Source organism: Triticum dicoccoides, chromosome 2B, assembly GCF_002162155.2.
Source record: "Triticum dicoccoides isolate Atlit2015 ecotype Zavitan chromosome 2B, WEW_v2.0, whole genome shotgun sequence".
NCBI lineage: Eukaryota > Viridiplantae > Streptophyta > Magnoliopsida > Poales > Poaceae > Triticum > Triticum dicoccoides.
In genome coordinates this window covers 743,728,377-743,746,451 of record NC_041383.1, presented here as the reverse complement: position 1 = coordinate 743,746,451, position 18,075 = coordinate 743,728,377, and the positions used below count along the sequence as shown (strand labels likewise).

General features: G+C 47.4%; 1 protein-coding gene across 1 annotated transcript; it reads left to right on the top strand.

The window, feature by feature from the left end:
- Positions 1–495: 495 nt before the first annotated feature.
- On the top strand, positions 496–2,739 carry LOC119361301 (subtilisin-like protease 4). Its single transcript, XM_037626582.1, has one exon. It carries the CDS (start codon positions 496–498, stop codon positions 2,737–2,739), a length of 2,244 nt encoding a protein of 747 aa, XP_037482479.1.
- Positions 2,740–18,075: the final 15,336 nt, after the last annotated feature.

Genomic DNA, 18,075 nt, shown 5'->3' with positions numbered 1-18,075 from the left:
ACAAGCAAACAACCAAAAAAGTGAAGGGCGCAGTAAGCTTGTATCAACTTAGACGAGACATAAGTCTATCTCAACTAAGATGAAACAATACAATGGTGAGGCTTTATTTATCTATTGATATGGAATGATGTCATAGTTAGATGTGAGGTATTATCACATATCTAGATATGACATAGTCGGACCCGCTAACTATAGCTAAAGTACAAATCTAAACCTTCAATTATTTTGGGACGGAGGAATACGAAGGAGCACTCATGACACTCTCGATCAGTTTGTCTTTGCATGCCGCGGAACGGCAATTGCCAAGCAATGCAACCAATCATCCATCACCATTTCTCTGTCATCCTCGGAGACATGTATCGTCTTCCTCCCTGCTCCAAAGCTCCTTGTCTCTCGACCACAACAATGCCTCCAGCTAGAACAAGAAAAGGAACCAGCTAGCGTTTATAAAGGCCATGCACGCACACGTATTGGACGCAGCAGAAGTAATTAGACATGGGAAGCTTCAAGCTCTCCTTGCTTTTCCCCCTTCTCACCTTCCTTCTCCTCGCCATTGTCACCGCCGGGGACGACCTCGGCACGTACGTCATCCACGTGCAGCCCCAGGACGACCACCTGTTCGGCACGACGGACGACGACCGGAAGGCGTGGCACCAGTCCTTCCTACCCGAGCATGGCCGGCTGCTCCACTCCTACCACCACGTCGCTAGCGGCTTCGCGGCGCGGTTGACGCGGCGGGAGCTCGAAGCCGTCTCCGCCATGCCCGGGTTCGTCGCCGCGGTGCCGGACGTGACCTACCACGTGCAGACGACGCACACGCCGCAGTTCCTCGGGCTGGACACGGCGCTGGGTGTGAGGAACTTGTCCGTTGGGTCCGGCGAAGGCGTCATCATCGGAGTGCTCGACACCGGTGTCTTCCCCGACCACCCCTCCTTCAGCGGCTTCGGCATGATGCCGCCACCGGCCAAGTGGAAGGGGAGGTGTGACTTCAACGGCTCCGCGTGCAACGGGCACAAGCTGATCGGTGCTCGGACCTTCATCAGCAGCGGCAACGGCAGCGCTCCAGGCGCCGCCCCCGTGCCTCCGATCGACGGGCATGGGCACGGCACGCACACCTCTAGCACCGCCGCAGGATCAGCCGTGCCTGGTGCTCAGGTGCTCGGGCAGGGCAACGGCGCCGCGTCCGGCATCGCGCCCCGCGCGCACCTCGCCATGTACAAGGTTTGCGACGAGAACGGCAACTGCGCCGGCATAGATGTACTCGCTGGCATCGACGCCGCCGTGTCCGACGGCTGCGACGTTCTATCCATTTCGCTCGGCTTTCCGCCACGGCCTTTCTACAACGACAGCGTCGCCATCGGCACGTTCGCCGCAGCGGAGAAGGGGATTTTCGTCAGCATGGCGGCTGGCAACGGCGGCCCGAGAAACTCCTCGATATTGAATGAGGCGCCATGGATGCTCACCGTCGCCGCGAGCACAATGGACCGTTTGATCAGCGCTAAGGTTATCCTTGGAGACAACCTCTCCTTCGACGGCGAGTCGCTCTACCAGCCCGACAACTCCGTGGAGGCCTCGCTGGTCTACGCCGGTGCGAGCTCGACGTATTTGGCCCAGTTCTGCGGCAACGGCTCGCTGGACGGCTTTCACGTCAAGGACAAGATAGTGCTGTGCGACGTCGGCCGCTACTCGCCGGTGGACATGGGAGCCGAGGTGCTGAAAGCCGGAGGCGCAGGCATGATTGTGGGCAACCAGTTTTTGGAGGGATACATCACGTTCCCGGACGCGCACGTCCTGCCGGCCTCGCAAGTCAGCTATGCTGCTGGAGTGGAGATCAAGAACTACATCAATTCCACGACGAACCCGACGGCAACTATCTCCTTCAGAGGCACGGTCCTCGGCACCTCGCCGGCGCCGGTCATCACCTACTTCTCCTCCCGTGGCCCCAACGTCCACAGCCCCGGCATTCTGAAGCCCGACATCACGGGCCCCGGCGTGAACGTAATCGCGGCGTGGCCGTTCCAAGTCGGCCCGCCGTCGATTGACCTCAGGCCGACCTTCAACATTCTCTCCGGCACGTCCATGTCGACGCCGCACCTTGCTGGCGTCGCGGCGCTGATCAAGAGCAAGCACCCCAGCTGGTCGCCGGCGGCGATGAAGTCCGCCATCATGACGACCGCCGACGTCACGGACCGCTCCGGCACGCCGATACTGGACGAGCAGCACAAGGCCGCCGACCTCTTCGCCGTCGGAGCCGGCCATGTCAATCCGGAGAAGGCCGTGGACCCCGGCTTGATATTTGACATTTCCCCGGACGACTACATCGGCTACCTCTGCGGCATGTACAAGAGCGAAGAGGTCTCAGTGATCGCGCGACGCGCTGTGAATTGCTCAGCCGACATGGCGATCCCAGACTACCAGCTGAACTACCCGTCGGTCTCGGTGTCGTTCCCGCCAACGTGGAGCGCGGGTCCTCCAATGTCGGTGGGGCGCACGGTGACGAACGTCGGAGAGGTGCCGGCGGTGTACTATCCCGAGGTCGACATGCCGGCAGACAGCCCTGTGACCGTCACTGTTATTCCGGACAAGCTTTTGTTCACCGAGGCGAACCAAGTCCAGAAATTCATTATAGACGTAGAGGCGAAGAACAGCAGCACCACGGCGGTGCAGGGTGCGATCCGGTGGGTCTCTGTCAAGCACACAGCGAGGATCCCCATCTCAGTCACCTTTGCCGCACACTAGAGCTTCACCATCTCCACAGTTACATTGCCATTCACGTTTGATTTGAATAAAAAATGTAGCCATTCACGTTTGATTTGAAGTTTCCAAAGAAACCTAACTACCTGAGCTAGGCTCTATTGGCCTTGACTGACCACTTGAAGACATCCTGAATTGTGTATCGCCGCAAAAAAAAAAAAGTACAGTCGCAACAAACAGAAGACAACAAAATAATAGAGTAATACAGATGCCATGTTGTCGGTGTCTAAACCGGCATACCTCGGGGTAAGGGGTCCTGAGCTGTGGATTTAGGATCGATTGGGAATAAGGGACGACGAACACAATGTTTACCCAGGTTTGGATCCTCTCGAAGAGTAATACCCTACGTCATGCTTGATTATATTGGATGCATAATGTGGTTTACAGAGTAGATCTAGCTTGAGATCTGTATGAGCTAAACCTCTAGCACTAAAGACTAAAAACCCTCGGTTTATATAGACACTGGTAGGGTTAGGGTTACCGAAGATATATTACAATAAGAGCATCTCCAACAGGCGCGCTATAAACGTGCCGCGCCGAAAAAGTAGTGGTTTTAGCGCGCGCTACCGTTCCCGGCGCTCCAGCGAACGCGCAAAAACCGCGCGCGCGGCATATGTAATTCAGCGCACGGGCGAAAACGCCATCGCGCGCCGCTTATTTGGTGCGCTCGCTCCCGCGCGCTGGACTCTCGAACGCTCGCTCTCACTCCACCAACCCATCCAGCCGCGCCGCCGCCGCCGCCCCGCGCCACCCCATTTTTTCCAGCGACCATTCCGGCGCTTCCCCAGTCTCTTCCCACGCGGCCTCGGCTTCCTCCCTCTCTCTCCGGTCAGCGCCGCCGTCGTGCGCAGCAGTCTCGGAGGAACAGCGCCCGGCCGCCCATCGCCGCTTTGGCGCCTGCAAGGTGTTCGACAAAACGCCCGCAAGGTATGTATTGCTTCCAACTTGCACATTTATGCATGAAATTTGGTGTGTGTTGTTTATAGCCTAGTTTTGAACATTTTAGATGAGTTCGGGCTATGACACTTCTGAAGAAGAATTTGATATGGAAGAGGAGGAGGATCTTGCAATGATCCTAGCTACAAATCAATAAAAAACCGAAGCACGGTGGTTCGGTTATGGGTTGGCAGAAAATTTGGAGGGATAGGATTGATGCCCACAACAGATTGATGAGGCACTATTTTGTGGAGAATCCACATACCCCGAGTCAAACTTTCGTCGCCGGTTTTGGATGAGCACCGAGTTGTTTAGGCGCATTGCAGAGAAACTAGCGAGCCATGGCCGGGTTTTTCAGCAGAGGAGGAATGCCGCCGGAGAGCTCAGGCATAGCACCTTTCAGAAGGTGACAACCGCTTTGCGTATGTTGGTATACGGTATTCCGGCTGATCTAGTTGATGACCACTTGGCCATGGGTGAGAGCCAAGCCATCATGTGTGTCAAGCGCTTCGAAGTCAGAATTGTGCAAGTGTTTGGCCCGGAGTGCTTGAGAACTCCCAGTGCTGAAGATGTCGCAAGGCTATTGGAGATGAACAAAGCTCGCGGGTTCCTAGGTATGCTTGGATCAATAGATTGCATGCATTGGAGTTGGAAAAATTGTCCAAAGGCATGGCATGGACAATTCCACGGACAAAAAAAGGGTTCCACTATAATCCTTGAAGCGGTGGCCGATCATGAGACTTGGATTTGGCATGCTTTTTTTGGAATGCCTGGCTCTTTGAATGACATCAACGTTGTCAACCGCTCACCACTGATGAGTAAGATTACAAATGGTGAACTGCCACTAGTGCAGTTTGTAGCTAATGGTCGTACATACAACCATGGCTACTATCTTGCGGATGGCATCTACCCAAAGTGGCAAACATTTGTGAAGCCGTTGAAAAAACCGGAAGGTAAGAAATATCTTGATTTCTAAATGAAGGAAATATGCCCAAGAGGCAATAATAAAGTTATTATTTATTTCCTTATATCATGATAAATGTTTATTATTCATGCTAGAATTGTATTAACCGGAAACATAATACATGTGTGAATATATAGACAAACAGAGTGTCACTAGTATGCCTCTACTTGACTATCTTGTTAATCAAAGATGGTTATGTTTCCTAACCATGAACAAGGAGTTGTTATTTGATTAACGAGGTCACATCATTAGTTGAATGATCTGATTGACATGACCCATTCCGTTAGCTTAGCACCCGATCGTTTAGTATGTTGCTATTGCTTTCTTCATGACTTATACATGTTCCTATGACTATGAGATTATGCAACTCCCGTTTACCGGAGGAACACTTTGTGTGCTACCAAACGTCACAACGTAACTGGGTGATTATAAAGGTGCTCTACAGGTGTCACCGAAGGTACTTGTTGGGTTGGCGTATTTCGAGATTAGGATTTGTCACTCCGAATGTCGGAGAGGTATCTCTAGGCCCTCTCGGTAATGCACATCACTTAAGCATTGCAACTAATGAGTTAGTTGGGAGATGATGTATTACGGAACGAGTAAAGAGACTTGCCGGTAACGAGATTGAACTAGGTATTGGATACCAACGATCGAATCTCGGGCAAGTAACATACCGATGACAAAGGGAACAATGTATGTTGTTATGCGGTCTGACCGATAAAGATCTTCGTAGAATATGTAGGAACCAATATGGGCATCCATGTCCCGCTATTGGTTATTGACCGGAGACGTGTCTCGGTCATGTCTACATTATTCTCGAACCGTAGGGTCCACACGCTTAAGGTTTCGATGACAGTTATATTATGAGTTTATGTATTTTGATGTACCGAAGGTTGTTCGGAGTCCCGGATATGATCACGGACATGACGAGGAGTCTCGAAATGGTCGAGACATAAAGATTGATATATTGGACGGATATATTTGGACACCGGAAAGGTTCCGGATGAGATTGGGACTATACCGGAGTCCCGGGAGGTTACCGGAACCCCCCGGTAAGTATATGGGCCTTATTGGGCCTTAGTGGAAAGGAGGGAGAAGGAGCAAAGGAGGGGGCGCGCCCCCCCAAGCCCAATCCGAATTGGGAAGGGGGCCGGCCCCCCCTTTCCTTCTTCCCTCCCCTCTCTTCCTTCCCTCTCCTACTTATAATAGGAAAGGGGGGCCAAACCTACTTGGAGTAGGTTTGCCCCCCCTACGGCGCGCCTCCCCTCTTGGCCGGCCCCCTCCTCCTCTCCCCCTTTATATACGGAGGAGGGGGGCACCCCATAGACACACAAATTGATTTTCGTGATCGTTCCTTAGCCGTGTGCGGTGCCCCTCTCCACGATATTACACCTCGGTCATATTGTAGCGGTGCTTAGGCGAAGCCCTGCGATAGTTGAACATCAAGATCGTCACCACGCCGTCGTGCTAACGGAACTCCTCCCCAAGGCTTTGCTGGATCGAAGCCCGGGGTGCGTCATCGAGCTGTACGTGTGTCAAGACCTCGGAGGTGCCGGAGTAACGGTGCTTGGATCGGTTGGACCGGGAAGACGTACGACTACTTCCTCTACGTTTTGTCAACGCTTCCGCTTCGGTCTACGAGGGTACATAGACAACACTCTCCCCTCTCATTGCTATATCATCACCATGATCTTGCGTGTGCGTAGGAAATTTTTTGAAATTACTACGTTCCCCAACAGTGGCATCCGAGCCTAGGTTTTATGGTTTGATGTTATATGCACGAGTAGAACACAAATGAGTTGTGGGCGATATAAGTCATACTGCTTACCAGCATGTCATACTTTGGTTCGGCGGTATTGTTGGATGAAGCGGTCCGGACCGACATTACGCGTACGCTTACGCGAGACTGGTTTTACCGCCGTGCTTTGCACACAGGTGACTAGCGGGTGTCAGTTTTTCCAACTTTAGTTGAACCGAGTGTGGCTACGCCCGGTCCTTGCGAAGGTTAAAACAACATCAACTTGACAAACTATCGTTGTGGTTTTGATGTGTAGATGAGATTGGTTCTTGCTTAAGCCCGTAGCAGCCACGTAAAACTTGCAACAACAAAGTAGAGGACGTCTAACTTGTTTTTGCAGGGCATGTTGTGATGTGATATGGCCAAGACATGATGCTATATTTTATTGTATGAGATGATCATGTTTTGTAATTGAAGTTATCGGCAACTGGCAGGAGCCATATGGTTGTCGCTTTATTGTATGAAATGCAAACGCCATGTAATTGCTTTACTTTATCACTAAGCGGTAGCGATAGTCGTAGAAGCAATAGATGGCGTAAATGACAAACGATGCTACGATGGAGATCAAGGTGTCGCGCCGGTGACGATGGTGACCATGATGGTGCTTCGGAGATGGAGATAACAAGCACAAGATGATGATGGCCATATCATATCACTTATATTGATTGCATGTGATGTTTATCCTTTATGCATCTTATCTTGCTTTGATTGACGGTAGCATTTTAAGATGATCCTCATTAAAAATTATCAAGAAGTGTTCTCCCTGAGTATGCACCGTTGCCAAAGTTCGTCGTGCCCAGACACCACGTGATGATCGGGTGTGATAAGCTCTACGTCCATCTACAACGGGTGCAAGCCAGTTTTGCACACGCAGAATACTCAGGTTAAACTTGACGAGCCTAGCATATGCAGATATGGCCTCGGAACACGGAGACTGAAAGGTCGAGCGTGAATCATATAGTAGATATGATCAACATAAGATGTTCACCATTGAAAACTACTCCATCTCACGTGATGATCGGTTATGGTTTAGTTGATTTGGATCACGTGATCACTTAGATGACTAGAGAGATGTCTGTCTAAGTGGGAGTTCTTAAGTAATATAATTAATTGAACTTAAATTTATCATGAACTTAGTACCTGATAGTATCTTGCTTGTCTATGTTGTTTGTAGATAGATGGCCCATGTTGTTGTTCCGTTGAATTTTAATGCGTTCCTTGAGAAAGCAAAGTTGAAAGATGATGGTAGCAACTACGCGGACTGGGTCCGTAACTTAAGGATTATCCTCATTACTGCACAGAAAAATTACGTCCTGGAAGCACCACTGGGTGCCAGGCCTGCTGCTGATGCAACTGACGACGTTAAGAACGTCTGGCAGAGCAAAGCTGGTGACTACTCGATAGTTCAATGTGCCATGCTTTATGGCTTAGAACCGGGACTTCAACGACGTTTTGAACGTCATGGAGCATATGAGATGTTCCAGGAGTTGAAGTTAATATTCCAGAAGAATGCCCGGATTGAGAGATATGAAGTCTCCAATAAGTTCTATAGCTGCAAGATGGAGGAGAATAGTTCTGTTAGTGAGCATATACTCAAGATGTCTGGGTATTGTAATCACTTGATTCAACTGGGAGTTACTCTTCCGGATGATAGCGTCATTGACAGAATTCTCCAATCACTCCCACCAAGCTACAAGAGCTTCGTGATGAACTATAATATGCAAGGGATGGATAAAACGATTCCCGAGCTCTTCGCAATGCTAAAGGTTGCGGAAGTAGAAATCAAGAAGGAGCATCAAGTGTTGATGGTCAACAAGACCACTAGTTTCAAGAAAAAGGGCAAAGGGAAGAAGAAGGGGAACTTCAAGAAGAACAGCAAGCAAGTTGCTGCTCAAGAGAAGAAACCCAAATCTGGACCTAAGCCTAAAACTGAGTGCTTCTACTGCAAGCAGACTGGACACTGGAAGCGAAACTGCCCCAAGTATTTGGCGGATAAGAAGGATGGCAAGGTGAACAAAGGTATACGTGATATACATGTTATTGATGTGTACCTTACTAGAGCTCGCAGTAGCACCTGGGTATTTGATACTGGTTCTGTTGCTAATATTTGCAACTCGAAACAGGGACTACGAATTAAGCGAACACTAGCAAAGGACGAGGTGACGATGCGCGTGGGAAATGGTTCCAAAGTTGATGTGATCGCGGTCGGCACGCTACCTCTACATCTACCTCCGGGATTAGTATTAGACCTAAATAATTGTTATTTGGTGCCAGCGTTGAGCATGAACAATATATCTGGATCTTGTTTGATGCGAGACGGTTATTCATTTAAATCAGAGAATAATGGTTGTTCTATTTATATGAGTAATATCTTTTATGGTCATGCACCCTTGAAGAGTGGTCTATTTTTGATGAGTCTCGATAGTAGTGATACACATATTCATAGTATTGAAGCCAAAAGATGCAGAGTTGATAATGATAGTGCAACTTATTTGTGGCACTGCCGTTTAGGTCATATCGGTGTAAAGCGCATGAAGAAACTTCATACTGATGGACTTTTGGAACCACTTGATTATGAATCACTTGGTACTTGCGAACCGTGCCTCATGGGCAAGATGACCAAAATGCCGTTCTCCCGTACTATGGAGAGAGCAACAGATTTGTTGGAAATCATACATACAGATGTATGTGGTCCGATGAATGTTGAAGTTCGTGGCGGGTATCGTTATTTTCTCACCTTCACAGGTGATTTAAGCAGATATGGGTATATCTACTTAATGAAGCATAAGTCTGAAACATTTGAAAAGTTCAAAGAATTTCAGAGTGAAGTTGAAAATCATCGTAACAAGAAAATAAAGTTTCTACGATCTGACCGTGGAGGAGAATATTTGAGTTACGAGTTTGGTCTACACTTGAAACAATGCGGAATAGTTTCGCAACTCACGCCACCCGGAACACCACAGCGTAATGGTGTGTCCGAACGCCGTAATCGTACTTTACTTGATATGGTGCGATCTATGATGTCTCTTACTGATTTACCGCTATCGTTTTGGGGTTATGCTTTAGAGACGGCAACATTCACATTAAATAGGGCACCATCAAAATCCGTTGAGACGACACCTTATGAACTATGGTTTGGCAAGAAACCAAAGTTGTCGTTTCTTAAAGTTTGGGGCTGCGATGCTTATGTGAAAAAAAACTTCAACCTGATAAGCTAGAACCCAAATCGGAGAAATGTGTCTTCATAGGATACCCAAAGGAGACAGTTCGGTACACCTTCTATCACAGATCCGAAGGCAAGACATTCGTTGCTAAGAATGGATCCTTTCTAGAGAAGGAGTTTCTCTCGAAAGAAGTGAGTGGGAGGAAAGTAGAACTTGATGAGGTAACTGTACCTACTCCTTTGTTGGAAATTAGTACATCACAGGAACCGGTTTCTGTGACGTCAAAACCAACTAGTGAGGAAGTTGATGATGATGATCATAGAACTTCAGATCAAGTTACTACAGAACCTCGTAGGTCAAACAGAATAAGATCTGCACCAGAGTGGTACGGTAATCCTATTCTGGAAGTCATGCTACTAGATCATGATGAACCTACGAACTATGAAGAAGCGATGGTGAGCCCAGATTCCGCAAAATGGCTTGAAGCCATGAAATCTGAGATGGGATCCATGTATGAGAACAAAGTATGGACTTTGGTTGACTTGCCCGATGATCGGCAAGCAATTGATAATAAATGGATCTTCAAGAAGAAGACTGACGCTGACGGTAATGTTACTATCTACAAAGCTCGACTTGTTGCAAAAGGTTTTCGACAAGTTCAAGGGATTGACTACGATGAGACCTTCTCACCCATAGCGATGCTTAAGTCTGTCCGGATCATGTTAGCAATTGCCGCATTTTATGATTATGAAATTTGGCAAATGGATGTAAAAACTGCGTTCCTGAATGGGTTTCTGGGAAGAGTTGTATATGATGCAACCAGAAGGTTTTATCGATCCAAAGGGAGCTAACAAAGTGTGCAAGCTCCAGCGATCCATTTATGGACTGGTGCAAGCCTCTCGGAGTTGGAATAAACGCTTTGATAGTGTGATCAAAGCATTTGGGTTTATACAGACTTTTGGAGAAGCCTGTATTTACAAGAAAGTGAGTGGGAGCTATGTAGCATTTCTAATATTATATGTGGATGACATATTGTTGATTGGAAATGATATAGAATTTCTGGATAGCATAAAGGGATACTTGAATAAAAGTTTTTCAATGAAAGACCTCGGTGAAGCTGCTTACATATTAGGCATTAAGATATATAGAGATAGATCAAAATGCTTAATTGGACTTTCACAAAGCACATACCTTGACAAAGTTTTGAAGAAGTTCAAAATGGATCAAGCAAAGAAAGGGTTCTTGCCTGTATTGCAAGGTGTGAAGTTGAGTAAGACTCAATGTCCGACCACTGCAGAAGATAGAGAGAAAATGAAAGATGTTCCCTATGCTTTACCCATAGGCTCTATCATGCATGCAATGTTGTGTACCAGACCTGATGTGTGCCTTGCTATAAGTTTAGCAGGGAGGTACCAAAGTAATCCAGGAGTGGATCACTGGACAGCGGTCAAGAACATCCTGAAGTACCTGAGAAGGACTAAGGATATGTTTCTCGTATATGGAGGTGACAGAGAGCTCATCGTAAATGGTTACGTTGATGCAAGCTTTGACACTGATCCGGACGATTCTAAATCGCAAACCGGATACGTGTTTACATTAAACGGTGGAGCTGTCAGTTGGTGCAGTTCAAAGCAAAGCATCATGGTGGGATCTACATGTCAAGCGGAATACATAGTTGCTTCGGAAGCAGCCAATGAAGGAGTCTGGATGAAGGAGTTCATATCCGATTTAGGTGTCGTATCTAGTGCATCGGGTCCAATGAAAATCTTTTGTGACAATACTGGAGCGATTGCCTTAGCGAAGGAATCCAGATTTCACAAGAGAACCAAGCACATCAAGAGACGCTTCAATTCCATCCGGCATCTAGTCCAGGTGGGAGACATAGAGATTTGCAAGATACATACGGATCTGAATGTTGCAGACCCGTTGACTAAGCCTCTTCCACGAGCGAAACATGATCAGCACCAAGACTCCATGGGTGTTAGAATCATTACTGCGTAATCTAGATTATTGACTCTAGTGCAAGTGGGAGACTGAAGGAAATATGCCCTAGAGGCAATAATAAAGTTATTATTTATTTCCTTATATCATGATAAATGTTTATTATTCATGCTAGAATTGTATTAACCGGAAACATAATACATGTGTGAATATATAGACAAACAGAGTGTCACTAGTATGCCTCTACTTGACTAGCTTGTTAATCAAAGATGGTTATGTTTCCTAACCATGAACAAGGAGTTGTTATTTGATTAACGAGGTCACATCATTAGTTGAATGATCTGATTGACATGACCCATTCCGTTAGCTTAGCACCCGATCGTTTAGTATGTTGCTATTGCTTTCTTCATGACTTATACATGTTCCTATGACTATGAGATTATGCAACTCCCGTTTACCGGAGGAACACTTTGTGTGCTACCAAATGTCACAACGTAACTGGGTGATTATAAAGGTGCTCTACAGGTGTCACCGAAGGTACTTGTTGGGTTGGCGTATTTCGAGATTAGGATTTGTCACTCCGAATGTCGGAGAGGTATCTCTAAGCCCTCTCGGTAATGCACATCACTTAATCCTTGCAAACATTGCAAATAATGAGTTAGTTGCGAGATGATGTATTACGGAACGAGTAAAGAGACTTGCCGGTAACGAGATTGAACTAGGTATTGGATACCGACGATCGAATCTCGGGCAAGTAACATACCGATGACAAAGGGAACAACGTATGTTGTTATGCGGTCTGACCGATAAAGATCTTCGTAGAATATGTAGGAACCAATATGGGCATCCAGGTCCCGCTATTGGTTATTGACCGGAGACGTGTCTCGGTCATGTCTACATTGTTCTTGAACCGTAGGGTCCGCTCGCTTAAGGTTTCGATGATAGTTATATTATGAGTTTATGTATTTTGATGTACCGAAGGTTGTTCGGAGTCCCGGATGTGATCACGGACATGACGAGGAGTCTCGAAATGGTCGAGACATAAAGATTGATATATTGGACGGATATATTTGGACACCGGAAAGATTCCGGATGAGATTGGGACTATACCGGAGTTCCGGGAGGTTACCGGAACCCCCCGGTAAGTATATGGGCCTTATTGGGCCTTAGTGGAAAGGAGGGAGAAGGAGCAAAGGAGGGGGCGCCCCCCCCCCCAAGCCCAATCCGAATTGGGAAGGGGGCCGGCCCCCCTTTCCTTCTTCCCTCCCCTCTCTTCCTTCCCTCTCCTACTCCTAATAGGAAAGGGGGGCCAAACCTACTTGGAGTAGGTTTGCCCCCCCTAGGGCGTGCCTCCCCTCTTGGCCGGCCCCCTCCTCCTCTCCCCCTTTATATACGGAGGAGGGGGGCACCCCATAGACACACGAATTGATCTTCGTGATCGTTCCTTAGCCGTGTGCGGTGCCCCTCTCCACGATATTACACCTCGGTCATGTTGTAGCGGTGCTTAGGCGAAGCCCTGCGACAGTTGAACATCAAGATCGTCACCACGCCGTCGTGCTGATGGAACTCCTCCCCAAGGCTTTGCTGGATCGAAGCCCGGGGTGCGTCATCGAGCTGTACGTGTGTCAAGAACTCGGAGGTGCCGGAGTAACGGTGCTTGGATCGGTTGGACCGGGAAGACGTACGACTACTTCCTCTACGTTGTGTCAACGCTTCCGCTTCGGTCTACGAGGGTACGTAGACAACACTCTCCCCTCTCGTTGGTATATCATCACCATGATCTTGCGTGTGCGTAGGAAATTTTTTGAAATTACTACGTTCCCCAACACTAAAATGCTCACACGGCGGCTAGAAAAGATGTGGAGAGAGCTTTTGGGATTTTGCAAGCCCAATTTGCTATTGTGAGAGGACCGGCTAGATTTTCGAATCAGGAGATGCTTTGGTACATAATGCATGCTTGTGTGATCATTCACAACATGATCATCGAGAATGAGCGTGGCCAAGATATAGACTACTCTCAGTATGAGCTCTTGGGACATCCCGTGCGACTGCGGCGGAGGACTGAAAGGGTGGCCCGTTTTGTTTCCTCCTATCATGTCATGCGACGTCCGGCAGCGCATAATGAACTCAAGAAGGATCTCATTAAGGAGTGGTGGACTTGGAATGGCCGCCGAAGATCATCATGATTTGTGCGTTTGATGTTGTATTATTGAACTATTTGTTGTATTTCTCACTATACTATTTGTTTGATGAGTTGTAATAAATTGAACTATTCATTTAAACTTGGTTGTGAATGACGTTTGTGATTTAAAAATTATGCCATGTCTTTGTTTTGTGTGAAATGTGTTGTGAGAATGCAACAAATGTGGATGCGCGGCTGCTCGCGCGCGCTGCATTTTAGCGCACTGCTGGAGCTGCGCGCGCGCTGCATTTTAGCATGGCTGCTAGAGCCAGCACGCTGCGCCGCGCCAAACCTGGCCTTGCGCGCACTGCAAACCAGATTTTTGCGTGTCACGCATTGCGCGCCTGTTGGAGATGCTCTAAGGGTTTAAAGAGATCTTACGCCTTATTGACTTGAAGGGCACACCACGACTTCATAGATCTCCTGTCATTATAGGGCTCCACCAGTCTGGCCCATTTACAATGGGCCATTGTCCCGAGGAGCCCTTAGTCCATGACTCCCTCAGTAGCCCCCAAACTTGCCTCCAATGCCAAGGCTTGTATCCGGTATCCGCTCCCCCAATCAGTGTTCGGCTTCCGAGGCGAGTTCTTCAATGCATTTTTGCCCATGTTCGGAACCAAGTGATGTCCGGAATCTGAAATGGCAGTTATACTTAACAACGAAGGCAATGAGAAAAGCTGCTCAAATGCAAATAGTGCCTCCATGTGACAACCTTTTCTCTTTTATCGAAGAGTCGCCTCCGGCTATAACGCCGAGCAGTCACTATTTTTCTAAGCACGGCTCGAGGCCGACGCCACGTTTGACACGTCCCCGCGAAGTGGAGGTCATGTCCCGCTTTTGGGGGGATATCGTTAATGATTTCGATTCCCCTTCCCGCACATGACGTTGTGGAGATACCGGGAAGTGGAGAAGCCAACGGCGTGGAAAAAGGAAACCCCTGGCCCGTCAACAATCTATAAAGGGGTGTTGTTATATTCTGCATCTCATGCCTTCTTCCACCTCCCGCTCACTGTCGTGGTGGGCGCACGGCAGATGCCAAAGGATGGCTAACGAGAGGAGGCAGCTCGAGGGCACCGGTGGGCTTAGGTGAGGTTGGCATGAGCGAGCGTGGGATGCAAGACATACCCAGGTTCGGGGCCCTCCAGTTTATATAGACACCCGTAGGGTTAGGGTTACACGGTTGGTTACAATAAAGGAAAGATCATGCTATGTCTTGACTTGGAGGGCACACCACGGCTCCGAAGATCTTCTATCCGGTCTCGGGTCCACACTCTAGCTTGGCTCCATATTAGCCCATCAGTCCGGCCCATAAGCAATGGGCCGGCGGCCCGAGGACCCCTTAATCCAGGACTCCCTCACCGACCGTCACAGATTTGGCGAGCAGTATTTGATGAAAGGAACATTTTGAAGCAGGGCATCATACGCCTAACTGGAAACGGCAGCCGAGACCACGTGTGATGAGGTCGATTTCTTCAATTATCCCGAATCCACTGTGTGATGAGCTCATTGATAGCACATCTGTGACATATGGGATGAGCAAAAGGTGTGTTCGGTATTTATGCCAATCGATGCCAAGGTAATATTGGATATTTTCCTCTGTACTAGAAACATAAGCGACTTTTGGGCATAGAGTGGTGAGAAGCGCAGAATTTTTTAGTTAAGTCGGCTTGTAGAATGATTATGCATACAAAACTCACTAGATAAAATTGGCTAGAGGGGAATCAAATCTCGTCCGCGATGGATCAAAGAGTAATGCATGGACATCCCTATGGAAAATCAGTGTCCCTTGAAGATCAAGATGTTTCTGTGGAGACTTGCATGATCGTCGATTCCCACCGCTGATGTTCTTGAGCATAAACATGTGTCTAATTCTGATGCTTGCTTGTTATGTGGGGCAAGGGATTCATGGAGATATGCGCTGATAAACTGATCAATGGCTCACAGTGTGTGGGCTCACTAGTAGAAAAGGGGCCAATGGTCCAGGCCGGTCCAGCCCATTAGTCCCGGTTCAATCCAGAACCGGGATCAATGGGGGCATTGGACCCGGTTCTTGAGCCCTAGGGGCCGGCCGGGCCACTTGGGCCATTGGTCCCGGTTCGTCTGGACCTATTGGTCCCGGTTGGTGGGACGAACCGGGACCAATGGCTCTCGCTCCTGGCCCACCATCATTGGTCCCGGTTGGTGGCCTGAACCGGGACCAAAGGACGACCATTAGTCCCGGTCCATTCCACCAACCGGGACTAAAGGGTTGGTCCTCGTTAAGGATGGCAATTTTATCCATGGACATGGATACCCATGGATATCCGATCCGAATGGATAGGGTTTGGATATGCTTTTGTGTCCATGGGCGGTGCCCAAACCCGACCCTATTGTTCGTGGATAGGACATGGATATAATCTTGTACCCATGGATATATCCAAACCCTACCCAATAGTATGACTTATTGGGAAAAAGTCTTCTATCCCTACCCAACAATCACATGTCCCGCTGCAATTTTACACTTTGTTATCTAAAACATGCAAAAGAAATTGCACAATCCCCGTCGGAAATTTTAATAGTTGACATTCAATCCCATCCATAACATACTCCAACACCCCTTCTCTTATTTTTAAATGACTCATCATTCTCATATATTAGAAAAAACCCTAAATGATATTTGGTTGTTAGTGGGCGTTGAGTTACCATAAGTTGATATTTACTGTAAGTGTGGCCAAGCCTGCCACGAGGTGAAGATTGAAAGAGCTTATGTTAACATTGTATTATGTCTTATTTATATGTCTCGAGAGGACCCACTGGATATCCAGTGGGTATAGATATCCGACGGGTTTGGACATGGACACAATTTTTCACCCATGGATATTTTCATGGTTGGTCAAAGACTATCTTCATGGATATGGATATGGATTAGGTATTGTGCAACCAGGTCCAAACCCGACCCATTGCCATAGTCCCACCTCGCCAACCGAAGGGGAATCAGACCGGTTTATAAGCCCCTCCCTCTCCGCCTTATTGAGCTCCTCTGAAAATGAAAATAGATGCCCTTATATAGGGAATTTAGCCTAAATTCATATGAATTTCTCTTGAAATTTGTTACGAATTTAATTTGAATTTCCTCTATAAGCGCATCTATGCTCATTTCTGAGTAGCTTTTTATATAGTTTTTTTTCTTTTCTGCTATATTTATTTTTTTCTTTTTATTTCTGAGTTGTAATAAGTCATTAAAAATAAGCATCTATGCTCATTTTTTAGTAAAGTTAATCATAACTATTTTTTCTTCTATTTATTTTTGAATTGTAAGAAGTCATTAAAAATAAGCATCTATGCTCATATTTTAGTAAAGTTAATCACAACTATTTTTTCTTTTTTTTATTTCTGAGTTGTAATAAGTCATTAAAAATAAGCATCTATGCTCCTTTTTTAGTACAGTTAATCACAACTATTTTTTGCTTCAATTCATTTCTGAGTAGTTTTCTATATAGTTTTTTTTCTTTTCTGCTATATTTATTTTTTTCTTTTTATTTCTGAGTTGTAATAAGTCATTAAAAATAAGCATCTATGCTCCTTTTTTAGTACAATTAATCACAACTATTTTTTGCTTCAATTCATTTCTGAGTAGTTATATATAGAGTTTTTTTTCTTTTCTGCTATATTTATTTTTTTCTTTTTATTTCTGAGTTGTAATAAGTCATTAAAAATAAAAAAGAGGCGCAATGCTTGCTAATTTGCTTCAAGCCTTTCGGAATAGTGTCAACTGCACTGCACATAGCTCTGTGCAGTCTACCGTATTCCTCAAGGCTTTAAGCTAACCAACGTGCAGGAGCATTGAGCCTCTTCGTCATCGTCTCTGCACTCAGGGCTTATAAACAGCTGCGAGTGCCTCTCGCTTGGCGAGGTGGGACTAAAAAAACAGCTGCAGGAAGAATCAACAAAAAAACAGCTGCAGAAAATAAAAAAGTAGTTAGACGGGTCCATTGGTACCGGTTGGTGGCATCAACCGGTACCAATGCCTCTCTTTGGTCCCGGTTGGTGGAATCAACCGGGACGAATGCCGCTCTTTAGTCCCGGTTGGAGCCACCAACCGAGACCAAAGGTCTTCGTTTCCCGCCCTTTGGGCTGCTGAAAAGAGGCCTTTGGTCCCGGTTGGTGGCACCAACCGGGACTAAAGGGGGCATTGGTCCCGGTTGGTGCCACGAACCGGGACCAAAGCCTTTGCTATATATACAGCACTTAGCGCGACTTCGACCTCTCCTGCTCCACTCCCGTCGCCACGCGTCTCCCTGCCGCCACCTCGCCGTCGCTGCCCCGCCCCGACGCCGTCGCCGCCACGCCCCGACGC